Consider the following 24,132-nt stretch of genomic DNA (forward strand, 5'->3'; position numbering starts at 1 on the left):
GGGCCGGCGGGCGCGGGCATGCGGGGCTGCCACCAGCACGGGCCCGGCCCGCAGCTGCCGGCGGTACCGCTCGGAGCCGTGCGAGCACCGAACCATCGCAACCCCTTCGCGCCGCCATACAGGACTGCTTTGCACGAGTGGAGCAGAGCAGCTTTATTTTATACTCAAAATATTCGGTACAAACAAGTGGGTAAGACAAACGCTCGTATAAATACACCCGTGCTCGACTCGATGAAGGAAAACGCAACACGAAGCTGAACGCCAACAGTCCGAATACGAACTGCACAACAAGCAAATCAGTGAGGTATGGTCCTGCACCCCGCGCAGGGTGCTCTCAAAGGAAGGGCCGACATTCCCCGCTCAGATGGGCTCTGCGTTACGCCCAGAGGTCGTTTCATAGGACAAAACCACGGGACGTTTCCCTGCAGGGTGACACAAAGCGGTGACACGGAAGCCGGGGCTCACTGAGAGCGCAGGGCTGGGGCAGCCAACCCAGCCTCAGAGCTGCGCTGTTCTGCCGTGATCCCATCTGTGCAGCCGGGTTTGGATGGGCAGGAAGCACACGTGTCCCTGCATCTCAGTGTCACATCTCCCACTGCGCCCTGAGGAGAACGTGGCTGGTGCTCAACAGCACATCCCAACCTGCAGAAGAGCAGCTGTGCAGCTCTGCTTCCCATGGCAGAGCTCCCGGCAGCCAGGACCTCAGTAAGCTTTGGCCCACAGTGAGCTCAGGATGTGGCACCAGCAGTGGGGACAGCCCGCCAGAAACGTAACGCAGCAGATGCTGGAAGCTCTGCGTGCTGTGCCGGCTGGCATCACACACTAACCAACTTGTTGCCACCGGCCCCTGTGGGGGCCAAACTCCAAGAACAAAACAGATTTGGTCTTAAATCTTAACACAGAAAAGTAACAACAGCGTTTCTCTCAAAATTAGGGCTCACGGCCCCAATATGAACCAAGAGCAATTGAAGGGGCAGAAGTTTCAGCAGTATGTTCCCTGTTTTACCACTGACTTCGTGGTTTGTGAGTCAAGAGATGACAACCAATACAAGCTTCACCCTTGGCAGCACAGTGCTGTCTCAAGCCAACACTCAGGACTGTAAAGTTGCCACTAAGGTTAGGGAAGTTGTGACAAAACAAACTGTATCCCACACCAATTTAGATTCCAATTATTTGGCACAGGAGTGGGGAGCAACCAGAGAACCAGAGGCAGAACTAGAACAAAACCTGAGTGGTCACAGCCTTGCTGGCATCAGGAAGAGCTCTCAGATCCTGTACAATCCTACTGCCATTTTAGGACCAGAATGGCTTTCTCCTCACCAAGCAGCAAGCAGAGCCATGCAGGATTCTGCTAACAGGCCTACAGCATGGTCCCCCTGTGCAGAGGGTCCCTGCAGCTCAGGCAAGAGTTATGTACATTTAAAGCTCTGCAGGATTGTTTGCAATGGCTCTGAAGGCTGCTACAATAAATAGTAATTCCTCACCCTGCCAGCAGATGCATTAGGCACAAAGCAGTGTGTGGACAGGAAGCTTCTGTACCACATTAAGGCACTTCAGCATCAATCCATTTCCTCTGTACCATGCATCATACACACACTCGGTGTGCTTTTTCAGGGGGATAAAGGTTTAAGGCTTCTACAATAACAGGATCCAGGGGCAGCATTTTGAGTCTTCTGTTAGTGCTGCTTTATTCCCCAATTCCTGTTGGCTACTAAAAGACTCTGGTCGCGTTTACCTGAGCAAAGCAGGTCCTGGTGCATGAATGGCTACACAAGCATCCAAGCCAGAAATGCACACATAGCATCTGACAAGCCTGTAGCACCATGATGTAATCAATGGTAGCATAATCTGCATCTGCTTGCCTACAAAATCCACAGATACCCCCTGAACGCTCTGATAGTACTCCACTCTTATAAGTTGCACAAGATCTACACAGAGAATTTATCAGAAAGACCAGGGCATACGTTTTCTTTTAGTGTTGGTTCTAATTGTCACATCTGCATGTTCAGTGTCTGACATGCCTAGGAGGCTATTCAGAATTCACCTCCCAGAGTGAGAGAGTACACCAGCTCCAAAGACAATGAAAAACACATTCCATAAGATTAAAGCTACTGCAAAGCCCGACACTGAAGCCCTGAATGATTCCAGTTAGCCAGTCAGCAGATAAACACTTCTGGCAACAACCCCCAGTTTCTCCTGGATAAGCCACACATTTGTACCCAAGCATTGGGATGGTAAAGTGCTGAATAGATTTTCAGTTGTAGGAGTTCTAGTCTCCTGAGAGTTTCAAGTCTTCATCTACTGTCTTACTTTGGAGGGAGAACTCTCCTCACTGAGTGATGCAGTTGTCTCCCATATCCTGGGCATATCTGTCAGATATTGCTGTCCTTAAGTCTTCCACCTCTTTGTGAAGCTGTTTTACCTCCACCAGCTTTTTTGCAAGCACATCGGGGCTCAGCAAGTCGTCCTTCTCCTTAGCTGAGTACTGTACAGCTGTGGAATCAGAGAAAGGAGTTACCTCAGGTATGCACTTCTGACCAACAGTCCCATGCATTTGCAAGTGAGACAGAAGAATCAATGCATATTTGCAATACACATATTACTAACATGTGGCTGTTACTGCATGCACTCTTAAAGCTTGCTTACTGCAGTAAGAAGGTTCAGGAAGATAATAATCTTCTAAACTATACGTGAGGTATTTAATTCTACTGCAGCACACGTAACAAAGAGTTTGCTGTGCCATCACTCTGCATACTTACAGCGAATGCCCAGAAGCAGGGAGAGATTAGGATCCTTGCCCTGAGCCCTCTGAGTGACAATGCTGTAGACGGACTGCAAATCCTGCAGGCAGCTGGCCAGCTCACAGTGCAACTCCTGGGCAAGGCGGGCAGTCTCAGCAGGCAGGGGCTGAGCTGTCAGCTCTGCCTGCCGGAGCCGTTCCTGAATGGTCAGGTTCTTCTCAATGAGATCCTGGTTCTGCACTGAAAGCTGAACAAGTGGCAGCAGATGAGTGGTCACTTGGTACAGAACAAGAACACTTCAAGGCAACTTAACACAATTGTTCAATGATGATGGGAGCACCAATGACAGGAGGAGCAGGTCTATATATAAAGCCCTCCAGACTCTCCAGATGAGAGTGAGAGAGTGAGCAAGTGTCAGCCCTACAGGGTATGAGCAGTCTGCTTTCCTGGCTGACAGGAAGCACTCCGTGATGCTGTGCCATCCCTGAGAAGGTGTGACAAAACAAGAAAGTTTCCAGGAAACGTGCACCACCCTCTCATCCCCACGCTAGCCACCTCCTCCCTCAAGGGCTACCACTGTGCTTAGGTTCCTTAGGCTTGAGACAAAGGTGCAGTCCTGCCCTTCAGCCAGGACTGCAGTTGTGTTTGACTGCCTTGCTGCCCCCAACTGGCCAGCTTGGTGTTCTCCAACACAATCCACAGCCTCATTTGAAGTTCCTGAAGCAGAAACTGCCTCTCCCCTCCCCTTTTTGAACAGAAGAGCTCCTTTCGGAGAACTGACTGGGCAAGTGACTGGCAGCAAGCAGGACTGATTGTGCTGCTGACTGCAAATTAGAAGCCCTGCTAAAAACCACAACCTGCTGTTCATTCAACTGTTATGCTTAGGTACTCTATGCTGCTCTGACCTCTTTCACTGCAGTCCGGAGCTGCTGCAGCACATTTTCCCTTCTCAGTGCCTCCTCTTTCAGAGCTTGGCTTGTTCCTTCTTCCTGGGCCACCTGTTCTTCCAGGTTCTGGAAAAGACCAGGGGAAAATGGTAAGTCTAGCTTGCTTTATAGAAAATTTAATTTCTAGGAACCTCCACAGCCACCTTCTCACCTTCACTTGCAAAGACAACTGCTCCATCTTCTTCTGCTGTTTTTCCACAATCTGGAATCAAAAGCACAGGTGTAACTATGGGCCACAGAGAATTTCAGCAATACCACCAGGATTCCTCCTTCACTAGGACAGCAATCCCTCTCTTCCTTGTTCCTGTCCACTTACTACTTTAATTATTGCCTACGTTAGTGAGATTAAGATTCTCTGATAAAAGGCACATTAGAAATATCAGCTACAAACAGACCAGCAAAGTTACATTCTTGTGGTTTTCTTCTCTCCTCTACATTCTGCAGCTTTTCTCCAGTATTACTCTAGGAGTCCATGGTTATCACACCAAGAACAATTCTTAAAACCTTTTGGTTTAGAATTCCAGGAACTGCTGTTTCAGTGCAGTTGTAACTACCTACAAATGCAGAAATCCTCAATTTTATTTTTGTGCCCAGTGTGATTCAGTGGAAAGCAGAAAAAAAAAAAAAGTATGGTTCCCAGCTGAGAGAGCCTGTTACCTTCCTGAGGCAGTCACATTCCTTCTTCAGAGAGTCATTTTCTATTTTCTGTTTCTCCCCATCCTGTACAGGAGGCCCTCTCTCTGCATTCTTTACACACTGCTGCACCTTGTCCTGCAAGCTGAAAATAGCACAACACCATGGGAAAACCAGATTTATTTGGGGCGTTTCCCTCAATAGACCATGTGAGGAGGCAAATGATTTTTATAGCAGATGTCAGTGCTCCCAGTTTGCATCCTGGCTTGCAAACTCCAAGGGCTGCAAGAGAAGGAATCCCATTCCCTGGGCACAGCCCTGAGCATGATATTGGTGGACGCTCAGACATTGCAGGCCACAAAGATGTATTTTGCAAGGAATTATGGTTAAGGCCAATAACCAGAAGAAAGAAAGAAAAAATTCAGGACGACAAGGGAAGCCATTTTTCTTCCTGTTACTTTGATATTTTTCCACCTTCTACTCTTGGCTTACAGAATTTGAACAGTGCTTTGATGAGTGGTCACATAATCTTCACAAACTCATGGCAACCCAGTTCTGAGGTGGGACAGCAGATGTCCTAAATCATCACTGTTCTCATGCAGCTATTACTTCAGTCCTAAAGTGAAGATTAGATCTAATACTCTGTATTTTTTACCTGCGCACAGTAGAAAGAAGTTCCAGTTCTTTATGTTTTTGGGTTTCTAGCTGCATCTCTTGCTCTCTGAATGCAGCCCGTACATCTCCAAGCTCTGTTTCTAGTGCCAGCACTGTTTCTTGCAGAGTAGTACTCTTCAGTTCAGATTCCTTTAGCTGTAATATATAATATTAATAATAATTAATAATTATAAATATATTAATAATATTAATATAATAATACCTTTTAGCTGACAATCACAACACTAGAGATCTCCCAGGAATTTAAATCAAATCACACGTGCAACATTTTCCAATTAACTACCCTTGCAATACAGATTTTTATTACGTATGTGTCCCCCCTTCAGCTATAGACCAGAACATCCCTTCCCAAAAAAGGGAGGGCTGTAACATTACCTGGGCAGCTACATAAGGGTTTATTTGCAGCTGCAGAAAAGCCACCTGAACAACCATTTGAAGAGCTATCATCATTACTTAGAGAATGTTTTACCTTCTGACTCTGCTTCTGGTGGTCCTCAAGAGTTGGAAGATCAGCCAGGTATCGTTCCAGGGTCTCGATTCTCTGCTGCCTCTCTCTGTTTTGTTCAGATTCCTTCTGGCATTTCTTTTTAAGATTATTAATGTGTTTGTCTCTTCCCTTTACCTGCAGGGATGGTTATATATGAGATTAGTTTATATTATTTCTTGTCCATTCTTCAGTCATCTGTATGCCCACTCATTAATCTGTTTGTTCAGCACTCAACACCAAAATGCAAGACCACCTTACTTCAGCAGTATTTCTGCTCATTTAGCTAATGACAGGCTTCTCCTCTACTTAAAAGTACTGAAATACTTGTAGCTGCAGGAGGAAGGATTTTTCCTTGTAAGGCCAAAGTACTCTTTGAGGAGATCAGAATATACGTACAATGCATAGCTGAATTAAAAACTTTCATTCACCTCACTACACTGACTTTTGACTTTTCAAAGTCAAGACATCTTCCCATCTCCAGAGCAATGGGAGCATACCCTTTCTTCCTGCTTCTTTAAATCCTCTGCATATTTCTGCATATTTTCCTTCAGCGTCTCCCGGATCAGCTTTGCATCCACCTCTGCAGCAGCCAGTTTTCTTTCCAATTCAATCTTCTCCTTACTGAGAGATTCAGTCTTCTCCGTGAACTGTGCTCGGAGAAACGTGTTCTCTCGTTGCAGCTCCTACAAACACAGACAGCCTGTGAATTCTGTCCACCAGAGCTAAGAGTTACTAACAGATGAGTTGGCTCAGAGTTGTGTTCTTTTAATTCCCAACCATCGTTCAGCCCATCTTATACACTGCACTCGTCAGAGCTAGCAGGTACTTGCATCAAAAGCACAGCTTCTAAGCAAACCCTGCACTTCAGGGCTTGAGATCTCAAGAGTCAGAAGCTCTCAGAGATGACATAATAAGGACCACACATGGGATAATTTTACTCTGCACAGCCCTCCTCCTTGGAAAACAACTAATGAGGAGTGGTAGGGCTAGTGGTTTCAATACATATTTCCTGCTGACAGCCAGCAGCACCTGCATTCTCAGCATGTAGACGTCTCCACAGGGTGCTGGACAGCCAAGCAGGGCACTGTGAACCTGCAGTTCACTTTCCCGGACCTTCTGCTCTAACTGGGATATGTGCTGCCTTTGCCTGTAAACAAACAAAAACAGAAACAGGTAAAGTACTGTTCTCAAATATATCCCTTTTTTTTTAATGGCAGTGGAGAGCAACACCACAAACAATGCCACAGCAACTCTAACTAATGCTTGATACAACGACAAGCACAGTGGAAAGACAACTCTACAACTCAGAACCGGGCTGCACAGAGGTAATGTGAAAGCTGCTCATTTTGACCTTTCCACAATTTGCATAAACTTTTCTTCTCTCACTTCCCCTCAAAAAATTCCATGCCCCACCCCCACAGGAATGGTTATACATAAAACACACAAGCCTTGCATGTTCTGGAGGATCCAGCTTGACTGCAGAGTTTATGAGTAAAACAGACATCAGAGAACTCAAGATGAGCAAGCAGAAAGGATATTTAGAGTTCAAATGCTGAAGGCAGCTTTCTTTAGAACTTCTTCAAAAAGCTTACAGTCCACTAGCATTATCTATTAGAAGTGTTCTTTGTCAGTCTAAACTCACAGAAACAACCAACAAATTTAACAGTAAGATCCTCAAGAGCTTCCAGAAAGTCCTCATGCACAGATGCAGTAGTTTTCACATTTAGATAACTGTGATTTAAACAAAAATATTTATCCATTACAAAACACAGAAAACTGTAATTGAAATTGGTTTATTTGAACTCTTTAGGATCACTGTCTCATTTTCAAGATGAAGGGGAGGGGAGCACGTTGGAAAAAGCCAACAGAACAAAACGTCTGTTTTCAAAGGTCAGTATGTTCTTCCTTGCAGGAAAATAAAGAAAGCCCATTCAGGTAAAACAGACTCAGATATAAGCTCTCCTTTGTATTTTCAAAACTGTCCCTTCCCAAAAGGAAATACACTGGAGCCCTTAAACCCACTGTCAGTATGAAGCTCTCACCTGTCAATGAGGAGCTCTTTCTCCTTGAGTAGGTTTTCATGGGAGTTCAGGATATTGATCCACTGGGCTGGGTCGGGTGTAGGTAGTGAAGGAGAATACATGGAGGGATGGTGGCAGGCACTTCCATTTTGTAACTGAAAGAGGAGACAAAATAAGGAGGGAGAGGTTTATGCTCCACAGAGGTAATTGCAACATTGCTAGAGCTATTTTGCACAGAGTGTGCTCATCTGCATGCCAGGACATAGCTATTTCAGTCTCTGTTGATGTCCAAGAACAAGCAACTTCACCCAAGAGCAACTGGAGATTAACAAATAATTTTAGATCACTGTGCTTGCTCACTGGAAACAATCTGTCTCTGTTAGGGTAGAGCTAGCAAAAGGCAATAAGCAGTTCCCCTCCTAAAAACAAGCTGCAGTTTAACACATCTTCTGAGAAGATCTGTTTCCTAACAGATACAGAATAGAATTGTTCTACAAACTGCTAAGAACTTGTGAAAACTGACATGTTCTGGTTGATGGCATATTTCACCTTTGCATCTGAATGAACTATTGTGCAGTGTTTTAACACAATGCAGTGCTGCTCAAAGCAAGCAGCAAATGATACTTGTGACATCACATGTTGTAAAAACAGGGTGTTCAGAAAATTACTTTTTGTGTAAGATAGGGAAAAGGAGAAGATATTTCTCCCCTCACTTCACAAGTCCAAAACAATAATTCATGAGTAAAAAGAAAGGACGGGTTTTAAACTCACACATACAATGTGCTCCCTACCTGCATTTGCTCTATTTGCAATCGCACATTGTCCAGCTGTTGTTTCCAAGCACTGAGCTCACAGACCCTCTCGTGTGGATGCAGCGTGCAGGTCTCTTGCATCCATGCCCGAGATGGGGATGTTATAGGTTTTGGAAAGAAACTGTTGGTCTGGAGTCCTGTTGGCATCAGCCTGCTACCACCTGGCCACGTTCTGTCCTGGGATTCACAGGCTCCATTAGCCCCTGCAACTTGCTTGATCTCTGGCAGCACCTTATAATGGTCTCCTCCTGCCTCAGCTGCCCCAGAGCTCGAACTGAATTTCTGGAACCTTTGGAGAGGGTCAGCACACAAACTATCCAGAAAGAGAGACTGGTTAAGGGTGCGTTCAATGGCAGGGGTGTCAAACTTCCAAGTATCTTCTGTTCTCACATGATCAGAAACAGGACGCCAGGATTGCTCAAATCCATTTTCCCCTGAAGTCCCATAGAGACGCAAGAGATCCCTGTGTGGCAGCTGAGATGACTTCCCAGCATTAAAGTCTCCATTTCTCATGAGTCCTGCATGTTCTGAAGCAGATCCTGGCACAGCAGTTTTGGAAGTACTCTGCAAACAGCTCTGCTCTCCTGCCGAGCACAGCTTGGAGGGTGAGGCACCCAACGTGGATGGCATAACATGGGCTGTTGGGATGGTCACTTGGGTTTTAATGGGCTGGAATGAGGAACCGTTACTGGAACTGCAGAAGTCTGGGGAAAAGATAAGCCATACTTTAGTTACAGTCCTGGAAATATTCTGATGTGAACAGCCTCACATTCTGCTGAGCAATTTTCCTAAGAATCTAAAAAAGCAATTCTTTGCCCCCACCCCAAACAGCAGCATGATGAAGGCACATCTGTGCTCCCACTCACTACAAGTTGCAGGAGCAGGTTGACAGTTTCCTACCACAGTAAACTACAGGGAGAATCCAAGTTTAGTTCATTATACATTTTTAACTGACTCTAGTTAGCTAGTATACTAGCAATTCCAGTATAAGCTTAAATAAACAATAAATAAAATAAATTATCTTCCAATAATTTTAGAAATAAAACCCTTTAAATTGAATAAAAAGGCTGAAACTTACTCAGCTGAACACTGAGACCTTGATCCTGCTCTGCCCATCCCACAGCTCGGCGACTCTGAACCATACCCAAACCTAACTGGAGCCTTTGCTAAGCCCATCATGAGCTTCACACACAGCAGAGCATTACATCACCAAGCAGCGGACCTTCAAACTCCTCCAGGACGCAGCAGCAAAGGAACTTTTTCCAGAGGCTACAGCAATGGCTGTCGCCTTATTGCTACAGGAAATGATACAGCGCAAGCACCCCAACGTGAGCCCATCCTGTCAGATGGGCACCAAACCTGGCTACATGGAAATACAGGGTTATTCTTAGCAACTCTCAAATTTCAATGCAGCAACAGCATGAGCTGAGAAAGGCAAACACCAAAATGCCTGCTCCCTCTCCTCCTCCCAACACATTGCATATCACATTAATGCCAGGTTTCTTACAGATACACAAACCTGTTTTCTCGCCCATCTCCATAGGATGTTTCTTTAATCCAAGGTCAGAACTGCAAGGTCACCCTGCCACATACTTGTAACCTCAAAGCATTGCTACAAGCAGTAACAAAAGGTAACACTTTGAGTATGACTGAAACCAGATTCTGAAAAGATGATCATAAAAGCACTGCAAAACTATCGCAATAAAAGACAAGACCCTTTCCTCCAGAATGAGCAGGATAGGTATGTGGGGGAAGAAATCTCTTCAGACATTCCTTGGCTGTGTCCAGGAACCCCAGAGAACACTGTGCTACCAAGCAGTCACAAGTACACCCGCTCTGGCAAACAGAGAAGAGACAGTGCAATTTCCTTTTACAGCCTCTGAATTTATAGCCCCACATCACTATCAGGAACTTGAGCCCTCTGAGCAGCGTGCCACACGTGGACACTGTAGTCAGTTCCTTGAACACACTGAGGATCATCACAACAACATTTCTACGTAATTGATGAGCTGATTTGAAAGTCAGCACGGCTCAGCCAGTTGTCAGTGCTGCAAGTCAGCCTCAGCTCTTGGAACTACAGCACCACAAACATTCAGAAGGGCAATTTCCTAAAGAAATACGGTTGCTATCTCCCCTGCCCTCAGCATACAATTGAATGTTTCATTATCCGGAGAGAGGCTAAATGAGACACTTAAACACGTGCTCTAGTAATATCTCCAGTAATCATAGAATCACCCAGGCTGGAAAAGACCTCCAAGATCATCCAGTCCAACCATCCACCTACCACCAATATTTCCCCACTAAACCACGTCCCATAGTACCACATCTAAATGTTTCTGGAACATCTCCAGGGATGGTGACTCTACCACCTCCCTGGGCAGCCTGTTCCAGTGCATGACCACTCTTTCAGATAAGTATTTCCTTATGTCCAACCTGGATCTCCTCAGCACAACTTGAGGCCATTCCCTCTAGTCCTATTGCTAGTTATGTAGAGGTCAATCCCCCATCTCACCACAGTCTCCCTTCAGGCAGTTGTAGAAAGCAATGAGGTCTCTGCTGAGCCTCCTGTTCTCCAGACTATATAATCCCAGTTCCCTCAACTGCTCCTCAGTGTCTTTCCTGTAGTGATGGGCCGAATATTGAACATAGTACTAGAGGTGCAGGCTCAGCAGTGCTGAGTACAGAGGGATGATCACTTCCCTGCTCCTGCTGGCAACGCTATTTCTGATATAAGCCAGGATGCCATCAGCATTCTTGGCCACCTGGGCACACTTTTGGCTCATGTTCTGCTGAGCACTGGCAAAGACCCCCAGGTCCAATTCCTTCACAGTCTTTCAGCCACTCTGCCTCAAGTCTGTAGCGTTGCCTGGGGTTGTTGTGGCCAAAGTGCAGGACCTCACACTCTGTTGAAATTCATCCCATCAGCCTCAGCCACATCTAGATCAGCCTGTCTAGACCTCTCTGTAGAGCCTTCCTACCCTCAAGCAGATCAACACTTCCTGCCAACTTGGTGCCATCCCAAATATTTCTACAACCATTTAAAAAAGCCTTCATTTCAATTCACACATATATATAGCTCGCTCAAAAGGTACAGGTGTAGAAGGCTTGTGAGATGTACAAAAGCATGAAGTGTACTGTTTTAAAGAACAACGCAAACTTCCTCTCTGCTGGAACAAGCATCAGTGAATCAATAATGTTTGATATCACTTTCATGAACGAAAACAAAAGTAGAAAAGATCTATAGGATAAGAAATTTCACCTTCAGGGCTTTAGCTGAGTGCAAGCCACTGTTGTTCTCCAGTGAGAAGCACGCAGCTTTCACACTTATAAGACTTATACACAAAGGTACACTGATTTTAAATCTCTAGAATCACAGAGCAGCCTGGGTTGAAAGGGACCATGATGCTCATCTAGTTTCAACCCCCTGCTTTGTGCAGGGTCACCAGCCACCAGACCAGGCTGCACAGAGCCACATCCCGCCTGGTCTTGAATGCCTCCAGCGACGGGGCATCCACAGCCTCCTTGGGCAACAAAGCACACAAGAGTCTTGCTGGTAGATCACTTGTATATATAGGTATCAAACATCAAATCACCAAAATGGCTCTTTCAATCTGTTAAAATGCTTATTAGTCAAAAGTCAACAATTTCATAGAGAAACAGCAGTTTCCTCAATTACTAGTTTAAGTTCTAGGCAGCATATCTGTGTAGTGAGGCATTGGTTTTGAAATAGTTGCTAGATTTCATTAGATTCTGCTCCCTCCAACTTGCACATTCTAGGGTTCAGTAATATCAGGCTGTTTAACACTTGTGGGTCTTTTAAGAACACCTTAGACAGTTATTGTGTGATCACATGCTGACAATCACCTTCTGTGCTGTCGGAGCAGGAGGTCCCTATGCCCACATCACCACTGTCGGCCGCGCTGGAGCAGCGACTGGTGCGGCTCTGGAACTTTACAGACAGCATTGGTGTTTTCCAGTCAGTCTCTGAGAAATGACTCTTCTGAGCAGCACTGGGATCTAGAGAAAGAAAGCCACTGATGTTTGTGTTTAGCCAACAGACTGAAAAGCCTTTTAACATATGTATCTTACTGAGCCATACCTACTTGTCCTTTGTAGCAGAAAATAAACAGATGCTTGCTCAACTTCCTATATTGCTGCTAAATAAATCCCTTTTGTAATTATGAGGAATTGAAATATGTTTACTTCATTGAAAATCAATCCTACATGGAAGTCAGAATTCAAAAGCAATAAACATTTCCAGTGATACGTCTGGTGGTGCTATGAAATGGATTAAAACAGGGGCAGCAGTGATGGCACACAGCAATACTATCAATGGCAACGATATGTCTTTATATTAATTGTTAAGAAGTGATCAGGTATTATTCAAGAAATGGGCCCACTATCAAACGATGGTTGAGCCACGCATCTGCTTCATAGGAAACAGACGTTATCTTTCAATAAAGCTATTGGTCAATACCTCCTCTCAGGGTCGCACATCCCCCAGAGAACTGAAAAGGGATCCCACAGCAGTGTGGCTCTACAGAGAAGGCAGCCCTTACCCGACGGATTGCTGTGCTGCAGCCTCAGGTCCGGATGTTCCTCAAGAGCAGCCATCTTATCTGCTGCACAACTGCAGGGCGACAAGGACAGACGGTGCTTTAAGTCAGTGGAAACCAAACCCCGCTCCCACTGGCCGGGCCCTGAGGTGAGGAGGGGGGGAGCAACCGCCCAGGATGAAGGAAGAGAAGGCGGAGGGGAACCGTAAGGAGGGGAGCAGTAAGGAAAGAAGCCGAGTGCACCGCACAGGACCAAGAGAGAGCACCGCGTGAGGGACAACCGCCTCCCTCACCTGGCTCGGCCGCGCCGCTCGCGCGCACCGACCGTTACGGCCCCGGGCGGGGGGCGGAGCCAGCAGGGCGCACCTCCCCGCCGCTCTCCATCAGCCCATCGGAAGAGGGGGCTCCACCCCGGGTTCGCGCCGATTGGCTGGACGAAAAGTTGGCCCCGCCCCGCGTTTGGTGGACGAAAAGTTGGCCCCGCCCCGCGTTTAGTGGAGGAAAAGGGTCAGCAGCCGCCACCGCGGGGCGGGGCGCTGCCTTCTTGCGCGTGCGCAGTGCCGGCAGCGCGTTGAGGTGCGCTGAGGTGAGGGCAGCCCGGGCCTGAAGTGCGAGGGCTTCGCGCCCCTCCCTCGGGCCGTGTGGCCGTCAGCAGCGAGCAGAGCTCCGCGCTGCCCCTCCGCTCCCTGTGAGAGCTGCAGACCGCCACGGGGCCTCCCTTCGGCCCCCTCCTCTCCGGGTCCAGCAGCCTGGCAGCCTCGGCTGTGCTCCTGCCGTGCTGGGGTACGCGGGTGCTCAGCAGTGCCGGAGGACTCTGTCAGCTCCTCCCTTCCCCAGGAGCACGGTGGCACATGGCACGGGGACAGATGTCACCGCAGGGACACTAAAGCACAGGTCACAGCTGTCAGTGATTTATTTGTGGCAGAAGAGAGCCTGGCTGGAGGCACTGCATTGGGTACACGTTCCTCCAGGAGAAAGCCCGTCCTCAATGTAAAGCGTCCTCAGAAAAAAAGCAGGTCTGTCCCTGCAGTGTCCCACCCCTGTGGGCGATGCAGCAGAAGCCGCTGTGGGGGCTGAGCCTTCTGAAATGTCACCAAGCCCCCACGCACCGATCCAGGACGGGCAGAGCTCCCACAGTGCTGAGAGTTCAATGGGGAATGACTCCTGTGGGGGTCCTGGGGGTGTCAGGGTTCAGCTGCCTCTGCTGGGGGTCTCTGCTCAGCCTTGTGTCTCCCACTGCTATCCTGGCCCTGCTGCCGTGCCCGCCACTCCTGCAGCTCCTGGTACAGGTCCTGGTGCTCTTCTTTCCAGCGCTGGAACTTCTCGGATGTCAGCGCAGCATCATCCAGCAGCTGCTCGAGGGCCTGCAGCTCTGCCAGTTTTGCCTGCAGAGGGAAAGGGTGCATTTTGGAGGTGTTCTGGGGCAGGAGCAGGGGCTGGGGAAGGGCAGTGGGATCCCACCTTGAGTGTGCTCTGCAGGGCCCGCACTGCGTGCACCTTCTCGTTGATGCGGGGGTTCTTGTTGCGCCGGATGAAGGACTTACGGCACTGCTCCTGCGTCAGGAAGCGCTGCCGCCCGATGAGGGACACCCCGCCCTGCCTCAGGCACCACATCAGGCTCTCAAGGTCCTCCTCGCAGGGCTCTGAGCGTGGAGATGGATGCCATGACATAGGGCAACCCTGAAGCCCTACTGGGACACCCCCACCTACGACCCACATCCACAGGGGAGTTTGGGCCAGAGATCAACGTGGGCAAAAACACTAAAACATGGCCCCTTAGTGCTGCAAAGATTAGCCTCTGCACTTCAAAACAGGGCAGCTGTTGAATTTGCTTAAAGGATGCACCCAGGATGACAGGGATGTGCCCCTTTTAGCACAGGGCACAGAGTCCCTCGTGCCTAGCAGCACCTACCTACAGGTGAATGGGGCTGAGGGCTGCTCTGCGGGCTGCTGGATTCACTACTGGTCTGGAAGAGCTGCGCTTTCTCTGGGGTGTTCTGCAGCCTTTTCTTTGGCTGGAGGAGAGATGGGATGGGGATGAGATAAGGAACTGCTGTCCCACCCTGGGCTGTCCCTTAGGGCCACTCACCGAGTCACAGCCGTGTCGGGGAGATTCATCATCAGGGTCCTCAGCTTCTGTCTCGCTGTAGCAGTCTGGAGGCCATGGGGGAGGATGGAAGCAGAGATCCTGGGGCAGTCCCAGCAGCAGCACCGAGCATCATCCCCATGCACCTCCTCTCCATTTCTCACACTTTCCCCAAATCATGGGCAAAATTCCCAACGCTCCCACCCGTTCCCCATCTCCTTCCCCCATGTTACCTTCCTCCCTGTGCGGGATGGGCTGGTGGGCCAGAGCATGCTTCGTCTTAGCTGTAATCAGGTGGCTGACCCACCTAGGGAAAAAAGGCCAGACAGACAGAGGGTCACAGACAGCCCGCTGCAGCAGGACCACTACAAGCTGCCACGTCACTCACATGCTCAAATCTGCCAGTGTTTCTGCAGCGAAGACAAAGGGCTTGTACTTCTCGTGGGAGAGCTGGAAGACACTGTGAGGAACACAAGCTGCCCTGAGCCCACGTCCTGCCTGCCCCATGTCACAGCACCTGCTGCTCTGCAGGGTCCCTGCCAGCACTGCAGTGCCCACTCACTATTTCTTCTTCTGCTCCCTCGTGCTCTCCAGGTTGTAAGTGGCCACGTTGATGAGACCTGCAGCCTTGTCATCCTGTGGGGGACACACGGCCGCATCCACTGCCTGCCTCGGAGCAGAGCCCGGTGGCAGGGTGTGAGGGCATCCCCACTTACGTTGGGGTGGTTGTACCAGTAGAGCGTGTGGCCCTTCAGCACAAACCAGCAGCGCTTCCACTTCTGGGCCATGAAGCCCACGTGGTCTTTCTTCTTCAGGAGCCAGCCATCGCAGTCCACCCGGCCCAGGTCCCGGCATGAGACCCGCCGGCGGCTCAGCCTGGTCGCCACTCCTGCAGCATTTTGGGGTGCTTCAGGAGTGGGGCGGGGGAACGAGCCCCCAGCCTGCCTCACCCCAGCCTGATGACACTGGTGTCCCACTCACCTTTGGGTCTGCGTACCGTCTCAGGGCTGCCCTGGATAGGGACAGATAAATGGTGAAGCAGCGCAGCACCCACAGCCCCATGGGGCTCCCACCTCACCCACCCTTCAGCAGCAAGCTCAGCAAGCTGCCCCCGAAAACAACTCTCTTGCCCCCCATGGATGCCCCCCAAAGCTCTATTGCTCCCACCAGCTCTCACCTCCCCGGTGGTCTGGCGGGGCTCTGCACTTTGTGCCCTGGAGGCTGCTGTGGGGCTGAACTCTGCAGTGCAGGGTTGGAGGGCACACGGTGAGCTTGGGGTGCCTGGTGGGGTGCTGGCCTCCCACACGGCGTCCTCCCCAGCACCTGTAAACAGTTAGCAAGGCTGCAGCCTCCAGTCCCAGGGGGAGAAGTGAATCCTTCCCCTCGGCTTCCTCCATACCGAGGCTGAGTGCTGCCGGTCGGAGCTCACCCACGTCCTGCCTGCACAGGCTTGTGCTGTGCTCGTCCTCGTCAGTAGTGGGGTCCGGCCCTGAGTCCACGTCGGCAGTGGTGCTGGGGGGAGAAGGGCACCCTGAGCCACACAGTGCCCCCTGCCCGGCTGTGTGGCTCCCAGTTTTGCTCCCACCCGGAAAAGGTCCCAGCGGCAGTGAGCTCAGCCTGTGGAGCCAACGGCTCGATGTGCTTCTTTCCATTCCGGGAGAGGAGAAGGGTCATTTCTAAATATAGTTTCCTCCCCATTAAAACGTTACCAAGTGAATTAATTACAAACAGAGGCACTTCTCTTTGTGTATGTGTGTTGCTTAAGACTCCTGGCAGCTGCCCGGGCTGCTCGCACGAAGGCTGTGCTCTGCAGCAATGGGACGCGAGGTCGGGGCTCACCTGGATGCTGGGGATGAGGGGCTGCTGGGGTACTCGCTGCTTTTGGGGAGATCCACAGCATTCAGAAGGGCACCTGGCACCTGTGGATGGAGCCTCAGTGCTTCACCTTGCATCGCCACATTTTGGGATGACCTCCCATAGGGCTGACACCTGGCTGTCTCCCAGTCTGGCACTGGGAGCACTAGGAATGCTCACCTGCTGGCCGGGGGGCAGGGGGGAGCCAGGCAGGCTGAGGGGCACCTTCTTCAGCACAAGTGACACTCTGCTCGCCGACTCCGACAGCTTCTTCACCAGGTTGATGTGTGTCCAACCCACCTGCCAAGGGCACCTGGTGAATAGGGGCTCAGCCTGGCCCCGTGTGCCCTCCCGGTCCCCAAATCCTCCCTGTTCTGAGTTCCTGCATTCCCAAAATCCTTCCCAGCCAGAGGCAAGCACCCTGCAGCTCCAGCTGTACTGGGGTTCCTCCTGGCCAAACCGACATCCCCGTGTGCCCCCATCCCCAACTCACCACCACTTGCTCATTGACCTGCACGATCTCGTCCCCGGGCAGGATGCGACCCCCGTGCACAGCCAGGGCCTGGGGCAGATACAGGCAGCAGGGAGCTTTATGGAGCTTTCCCGGCTGGGAAGATTTGGGGGCGGGGTGGCTCGGAGAGAGTAGGGTTAACCATTAACCCAGGGGCTGAACCTGGCGCCGGGCAGCCCGAAGGGTCCAGGGGTGGGGGTGGGGGATGGTGGGATGAGCTGCAGCCACTCATGGCATGAGTTGCCCAGACTCAGCCACACACAGCAGTCTGGGGACGGGAGGGTGTCACAAGGCCCTAAGAAGCTCCCAGGACCCAGCCTGACAGGCTGAAGTGTCCCAAATGGCCAAGGGTAAAAGGCGGGACAAGGTGGCAGCAGGGGACAGTGACAGACAAGAGGGGGAGAGGCCCCAGCTCACCTCCGAGTTGGTCATGGACACAAAGTGCAGGCAGGAGCTGGTGGAGGTGATCTCCAGACCCTGCAGGGTAGTGGGGGAGGTGTGAGTGAGGGGGGATGAGGGAGGGTGAAGGGCACCGGGGCAGTGGGTATCTCACCAGTGGGTTGTAGGGCAGCATCGGGGTGCTGGGGGATTCTGGAGGGCTCCCTGGTGGCTCAGGAGGCAGCACTGGGGTGCTGGGGGATGCTGGGGGGCTGCCCCACAGTTCAGAAGGCAGCATGGGGGTGCTGGGGGAATCCGGAGGGCTATCACGTGGCACGCGGGGCAGTGCCAGCCCCACGCGCTGCAGAATGGCCCTGCGGTCCAGCAGTGCTGGAGGACTGCAGCCCACAATGCTCTCGCAGATGCCTATGATGTGCTGGCACTGTGGGTAAAAACATGGAGATGGAGTGGGCCCAGCACTGCTGGGATCCCCATGCCCACAGTGCCCTCCTTGTTCAGCACTCACTATAAGCAGAATCTGGCTATTCCTCTCTGCAGTAGAGCAGCCCTGGGAGGAAAAAGAGCAGGGATGAGTGAGACAGATCAGCATCTTTCTTCCAGCCCTCCCCACCACCTCCCCCCTCACCCCATCTCTCCCCCCTTTCCAGCACAGAAGGGGTTTAGGGAATGGGAGATAGCCGGGCTGCCTTCCCTGCACTGTCCCCATCACCGTGGCTGTGTGGCTGTGTGGCCACCCACCGTCTGCAGCACCTCCACCAGGCGGGCACAGAGCAGGACGATGTCCCGAGTGGATGAAAAGTCATTCAGGGTGGAGAAGAGGTACCTGAAGGGGAGGTTTGAGAGCTCAGCATCAGGGCGATGTGCGCACAGCACACATGGGTGCCCCTCGCCCACCTCGGACCTGTTGAGCCAGGAGAAGAGTCTCTTGGCAGCTCCAATCAGGTCAACGACGCAGGCCAGCAGGGCAATGGGGGGTGGCTGTGGGGTGGCCCCCTGGGGTGACTCCTCCAGTACCACAGTCTCAGTGCGCTGTGCCAGCTCCCGCAGCCTCTCTGTTAATGTCCGCAGGCTGGTGCTCCCCATCTCTGTGTCCTGCAGTGAGGACGTGGCCAGGACAGTGGCCAGGGGTGGCCAAGATTCCCCCACAGCCTTTCCTGTTCAGCTCAGGGCAATCTCAATGTCCCCCCCTCCATCCAGCCCAGAGTGTCCCCTTGTTCCTTACTCCATCCAGCTCTAGGTAACCCCCCATGTCCTATCTAGTCCAGGTATCCCTATATCCCTCCTCCAATCAGCCCACTGTGTCCCCATGTCACCTCAGCATCCATGCAGTGCAGGTGTCCCGGTAGCCCCCTCTTCATGCAGCCAGCGTACCCCAATATCCTATTCCATCCAGCCCATGCTATCTCCACGTCCCCCTTCAACCTCTGTCCATCCCAGAGTGTCCCCATGTCCCAACTCTATTGAGACTCCTTTTCCCCTCCTCAAACTCCAACCAGCCCAGGATGTCCCCATGTCCCCCTGCTCTATCCAGCCCTGGGTAACCCTCCATGTCCCACCCAGCCCAGCTGTCTCCATGTCCCCCTTCAATCTGTCTATCCCAGAGTGTCCCCATGTCCCCTCTCCTTGCAGCCCACATTAACCTGATGTCCCCCTTCCATCCAGCCCACGCTGTCTCTATGTCCCCCCCTCATCCATCCCAGACCCCACCACCCATTGCAGCGTTGCTCACCAGGGCTCGGAGCTGCTCCACGGCCTCCAGCAGCAGCTCCTGGTGTCCCACACGCCATACTCCCAGCGCCTCCAGAGCTCCCTCTGATAGCCTCAGTAGCTCAGTGCTTGCCAGACCCCACTCCTCAAAGGGATACCCCTGCACGGCTGCGTCCAGCCCTGCTGAGAGCCAGGCACACGGTGAGGGGGAGACCCTGACACCCATCTGCTGTCCCCTGGCTCGGATGACCCCCCCCCATTGGAGGGTGACACCTAGTTCCGGCCGTGCAACGAGCACACCAGGCCTCAGCCAGTACCGTGCTCACAGCCCTCACCTCTTTCACTTTGGGAAGGGTTTTGGGAAAAGGAAGAGTGAAGGCTAGGGAATGGGCTCCCACCGCCATCACAGCGTTGCCCCCAAAGCAGGGACACAACCCTCCTGCCCGAGGGCTGAGGTCCTCCCTGGATGGGGGTCTTGCGGTGGGGGGCTCTCACCTCGCAGCCAGGCCGCAGTCTGTGCAGGGCCCCAGGCGCCCACAGGCTCCATGGCGGCGGGGCTGGAACCGCCCTCGTCGCTGCTCACCTGCGCCAGGTGAGGGCAGCCCCATTGGTGCACCTGAGTGCTGCTCACCACAGCTTCCTGCCTCCTCTCCTCCCTCCCTCCCTCCCAGTACGGCTCTGTGGGGCGAGGCGCTGCGCCGCACCCCCGTGACTCATGCTGCAGACAGTGACATGCAGCCATCAAAACTCCTCATGGGGACAGCGCTCACTGCTGGGAACTCCGTCCTCCACTCGCCCCTCCTGAGCTGTGACTCCCCCTGCACCAGAGCTGAGGCCTGGCACAACTCACAACACCGATGCAGCCATACTGATAAGGGATTTTGGAGTCCCCCCCCCCCAAGCACGATTCCTTTGCAATGGGGAAATGGAGGTGAGGTGCTGCCTCACCTCCAACCGTGTTTTCTCCAAGCCACAAACCCGCCCTGGTTCCCCCCTGAACCGCCTCCGTGCCCCCCCGCCGCGCTGTGTGCGCTTGGGGGAGCAGCGGGCGCTGATTGCTGCTGACAGCCGCGCCGTGCTGGCCGTGTGCGGAGGGGCCGTGGGTCTAACCCTGCTGCTTCCCTCCGCACCATGATCATCCGCCCCCGCCGCCTGACCCCGGGCTATTTCCGCCTGCTCCAGGTAAGGGGCTCATGGGGCTGGGAAGGGGCTCAAGGGGACCCCAAGATCCTGCCCATGTGGCCTGAAGGCCACAGAGCCGTGCTCGGCCCTATCCTGCCTCACGGGGAGCCCAGGGCCCTGCCTGCAAGGCTGTGGAGCTCAGGGGGACCCTGCAATCCTATCCATGTGGCCGACAGGCCTTGGGGCTGCACTCGGTCCTATCCCGGCCCCAAGCAGGCTGTGAGGGGTGATGGGGTCACCCAAATGGCACATCGGGTGCCAGCTGGGTGCAATGTGGGTGCTCAGGCCATGTAACCCCCCTGCTGGGGTTTTGGGGCTGGGGTCTGCCATTGCCGCCTTCTTTATCTCCTCCAGATGCAGCTGGCAGCAGGGCGGGGGGCTGAGCCCAGGGAGCGGGCACTGCCCCCCATGGCCTTGCTGCTGGCGGCTGCTGGGCTCTGCCTCTCCCTCTACAGTGCCCGGAGGATGGCTGGGCCCCCCAAGGTCCCCCCACAGCCCTGATGGGCCACAGAGATGGTCCCCAGGTGCTCATCTAGGCCTTGGGATGGTGCCATGGCTCCCCCCAGCCAACCTACGCCACTGCTCCATCCTGCCCATCCATGCCTTGGAGCTGGAGAACATACACCTATCTCTGTCTTGGGAGCCGGGATGCCACCAGAACGGGACACAAAGTTGACTCAAGCCCCCAACAACATGAAGGGATGCAGTGAGCAGGGCCCAGGGCCACCAGTGCAGCCCCAGGCCCCACCAAAGCCCCAGGACTGGGCACGAGACCAGAGGATAGAAGAGCAGATGAAGGAGCCGAGTGCAACGTCCACCCCCCCGTTTGAGGCAGAAAGGAGGTCAGCTCTGAGCAGCGTTAGGTAATACAGCACTGGGACCAGGAACAGCCTCTGAAATGTGTGCACACGGGGCTGCCTCCTTCCCAAGTGCAACCACAGCTTTCCCCTTCTCCACGCTCATTGACTCTGAGCGGAGAGCGGAGCTGCTCCCCCCGGCAGAGTTGGACGCTGACAGCTGAATTTGGTTGCTTTGATCTCTGAAGGCAGGGGGGAACAAATCCAGGCAGTGTGCATGGAAATAAATCCTTTCCCTCTGAACAAAGCTGTGTTGTCGTCATGCTGCTAAGCAGCAGGGAGGAAAAACCCCTGACGGGTGGCTCAGTGCAGGAACACAGCAGTACTGGTACTGCCACCAGCAGCAGCACAGGCACACAATGCCATGCGATCAGCAGAAGCAGGTGGGGGGGATGCAATGAGGGGGCCACATCACAGCCCCAGCCCCTCACTTGCAGAGTTTCACCAGACCAAAACTCCATGCCATTGATTTTCTATAAGCCTAGAAGTGTACCTGCTGGGGGGAACACTAGCATGTCCTCTTCAAGGCCCAAGAGAGCCAGCCCCACAGCGAGCTGCTTACAATAAACTCAAGTGCTTGATGAAGACTTAATTCAAGAGCATAACCCCCAGTGGGTGGGGATCCCTCCCCCCCTAGGAGGGAAGAACAAAGGGACTTTGCCATCCTGCCCCAGAGAGCTCCAACACTGGTGTTTTGGTTGACATATTTTAATGGCAATGCAACCTCTGACTCCAGCAGAGGCACCTAATACCTCTCTGAAAGCAAAGAGGCAAGCACAACACTGCACAGCATGGCGCTACCCGTTCTTGCATCCAGGAATAGGAACACAGCCAGGGCACCCAGGAGCATGCTGGCTGCTTCTTCTCATTAGCACCTGGCAAAGAGCTGAACAAAGAGTCCTTTCAGCAGCACATTGGCAAAGGGACCCTGTGCAGGGACGCTCAGCTGGATGCCTCCATTTCAACGACTTCATCCAGGGGCTGGGTCTGCACATGGACCTTCTTTGGGGGGATGTAGGAGCCCATCCCAGCAGCACGCTCTGCCTCCTCCTGTGTATAGGGCTCCTCACTCAGCTGCTTCAGCCTGTGGGGGGCAGAGATGGGTGGGAAGCACGTGGACGGGCTCAGCATCGCCACTGCCCTTCTTATACTGGGTACGGGGCTGGGCACAGCTTCACTCAGCACCCCCGTATTACCTCTTCTTGTGCACCTTGGATCTGAAGTGCTCTTTCATGCTTGTCAGGTCCACAAAGTAGCGCCTGGGGGAGAGAAGGGCAAGAGGCCATTCAGGGGAAGTATGGAGAGCCTGTGTGCACTTGGGAATCCTTCACCTCCAGGACCAGCACCCCCAGGGTCGAGGTCCCACCGGAGCCCAGGATCAGTGCTCAGAAGGCAGAGCTTCCCCAGACCCAGATCCCTCTCCAGCCAGAACCCCACTCCACACCGGGAATCCCTCCTCCCCCACCAGATCTCCCCCTAATCCAGGACCCGCCGAGACCCCTTTCCCCGCAGGCCAGGACCCTCCCCCTAAGAACTCCTCCCCAGGACTCCCAGCCTCCCCATCAGGACCCCCACACCTCCTCTCCAGGGACCCCATCCCTCCCATGACCACCTCTCTCTCCCCACTACGCCCCCACTCGCCCCAGAAGACCCTTCCAGACCACGACCCCCCTCCCACGCACGCGCAGTGCAGGCAGTAGAACTGGGCGCAGCCCGGCAGATCGGGGTCGGGCTCCTGGCGCAGCAGCCGGGCAGCCCGGCCGGGCTCCAGATCCGCGTGGATCTCATCCAGATCCCGACGTCGCCGCTTTGTTTTCGCCTGCCGGGCCAGCGAGTGCGCCCGGTGCGCGCCTGTGCGGCGGCTGCTGCGCGGCGACATGGCAGCCGAGGAAAGGGAGCACTGCGCAGGCGCGGAAGGCCAGGGCTCCGCCCCGGCGACTGGGCCACGCCTCCTGTGGCTCCCGTGTGCAGCTGATTGGTGCGGAGCAGAGGTAGATTTGCATGTCCCCGCCCCATCGCCTCTCCCTCTCTCCCTGGTCACGCGGTAGTCGCCTTTCTCGTTCCTTGGCCGCTCTGCGCTGCCAGACTATGGTCAGAGGTCCTCCGCGTCGTACTACGCATGCGCGCAGGAAAGCGGAAGTAGGAGCGTGGTGAAGCGCTCGTTGCTGTACCAGAGGCTTCCCAGTGTGCCTTAGAGGAATTGGAGAATCACCCATCGTACTCTAGGGGGCACCCTGTAGTGCTCACACAGCTCCTCATCATTCTGCAGGGCAATCTAGAAGCTTCTCATTGCACCCTAGTGGGCTTCCAAGGCCCCCAGTGTGCTCTGTGCCGTACTGGAGTTCTCTCAGTTCTCATCATTGTCATCCGGGGTGCTTCAGTGTCCTCTCAGTATGCCCTTGAATCTTCCAAGTGCCACCCAGTGTGTTCTGGGGGCACCCTGGGATCCTCCTAGAGCTGCTTAGGTCTGAGGCTTCCCAGTGTATCTCAGCAGATTCCCTAGACCCCCTGGTGTTCTGTGGGGAGCCCTGGTGTATTCCCAGAGCTCCTCAGACTGCTCTGCAATGCCCTAGAGGCTTCTCAGTGACCCTTAGGGGACTCCCAGGACTCCCGACTTTAACTTAGGGTACCCCAGTGTGCTCCTAGAGCTCCCCAAAGTGCTCT

The 24,132-nt window shown here is 53.0% G+C and overlaps 3 protein-coding genes and 1 long non-coding RNA gene across 10 annotated transcripts; 1 reads left to right on the forward strand and 3 right to left on the reverse strand.

The window, feature by feature from the left end:
- Positions 1 to 138: 138 nt before the first annotated feature.
- On the reverse strand, positions 139 to 13,220 carry CEP85 (centrosomal protein 85). Of its 4 annotated transcripts, XM_417697.8 has the most exons (14): positions 13,166 to 13,220; positions 12,876 to 12,946; positions 12,181 to 12,333; positions 8,296 to 9,020; positions 7,526 to 7,659; positions 6,513 to 6,630; positions 5,981 to 6,166; positions 5,466 to 5,618; positions 4,977 to 5,131; positions 4,346 to 4,466; positions 3,840 to 3,890; positions 3,647 to 3,754; positions 2,760 to 2,988; positions 139 to 2,493 (listed from the first exon to the last, which is right to left on the reverse strand). In XM_417697.8, the coding sequence occupies exons 2-14, from the start codon at positions 12,928 to 12,930 to the stop codon at positions 2,330 to 2,332; spliced, it is 2,352 nt and encodes a 783-aa protein (XP_417697.3). In that variant the 5' UTR covers positions 12,931 to 12,946; positions 13,166 to 13,220; the 3' UTR covers positions 139 to 2,329. The 4 variants fall into 4 exon arrangements, with proteins under 4 accessions (XP_417697.3, XP_015153051.2, XP_004947728.2 ...); XM_015297565.4 differs by lacking the exons at positions 12,181 to 12,333; positions 12,876 to 12,946; positions 13,166 to 13,220 and adding an exon at positions 9,836 to 10,354; XM_004947671.5 differs by lacking the exons at positions 12,181 to 12,333; positions 12,876 to 12,946; positions 13,166 to 13,220 and adding an exon at positions 9,539 to 9,615.
- Positions 13,221 to 13,761: 541 nt separating this feature from the next.
- On the reverse strand, positions 13,762 to 19,985 carry CNKSR1 (connector enhancer of kinase suppressor of Ras 1). Of its 4 annotated transcripts, none has more exons than XM_040651946.2 (21): positions 19,925 to 19,985; positions 19,452 to 19,609; positions 18,624 to 18,814; positions 18,461 to 18,545; positions 18,228 to 18,269; positions 17,877 to 18,143; positions 17,741 to 17,800; positions 17,306 to 17,374; positions 16,993 to 17,112; positions 16,798 to 16,877; positions 16,358 to 16,470; positions 16,136 to 16,281; positions 15,940 to 15,970; positions 15,675 to 15,847; positions 15,521 to 15,594; positions 15,347 to 15,418; positions 15,192 to 15,265; positions 14,962 to 15,026; positions 14,785 to 14,887; positions 14,334 to 14,515; positions 13,762 to 14,257 (listed from the first exon to the last, which is right to left on the reverse strand). In XM_040651946.2, the coding sequence occupies exons 1-21, from the start codon at positions 19,974 to 19,976 to the stop codon at positions 14,057 to 14,059; spliced, it is 2,358 nt and encodes a 785-aa protein (XP_040507880.1). In that variant the 5' UTR covers positions 19,977 to 19,985; the 3' UTR covers positions 13,762 to 14,056. The 4 variants fall into 4 exon arrangements, with proteins under 4 accessions (XP_040507880.1, XP_040507881.1, XP_024998929.2 ...); XM_040651947.2 differs by having other exon boundaries at positions 16,388 to 16,470; positions 19,452 to 19,612; XM_025143161.3 differs by having other exon boundaries at positions 19,452 to 19,612.
- A 154-nt stretch (positions 19,986 to 20,139) lies between these two features.
- Positions 20,140 to 21,711, forward strand: LOC107055003. Its single transcript, XR_001469894.4, has 2 exons — positions 20,140 to 20,611; positions 20,966 to 21,711. It is a non-coding gene; the product is annotated as an uncharacterized LOC107055003 (long non-coding RNA).
- A 449-nt stretch (positions 21,712 to 22,160) lies between these two features.
- ZNF593 (zinc finger protein 593) lies at positions 22,161 to 23,364 on the reverse strand. Its single transcript, NM_001006307.2, has 3 exons — positions 23,151 to 23,364; positions 22,665 to 22,727; positions 22,161 to 22,552 (listed from the first exon to the last, which is right to left on the reverse strand). The coding sequence occupies exons 1-3, from the start codon at positions 23,345 to 23,347 to the stop codon at positions 22,411 to 22,413; spliced, it is 402 nt and encodes a 133-aa protein (NP_001006307.1). The 5' UTR covers positions 23,348 to 23,364; the 3' UTR covers positions 22,161 to 22,410.
- Between the last annotated feature and the right edge of the window lie 768 nt (positions 23,365 to 24,132).

This window comes from Gallus gallus, chromosome 23, assembly GCF_016699485.2.
Source record: "Gallus gallus isolate bGalGal1 chromosome 23, bGalGal1.mat.broiler.GRCg7b, whole genome shotgun sequence".
Classification (NCBI taxonomy): domain Eukaryota; kingdom Metazoa; phylum Chordata; class Aves; order Galliformes; family Phasianidae; genus Gallus; species Gallus gallus.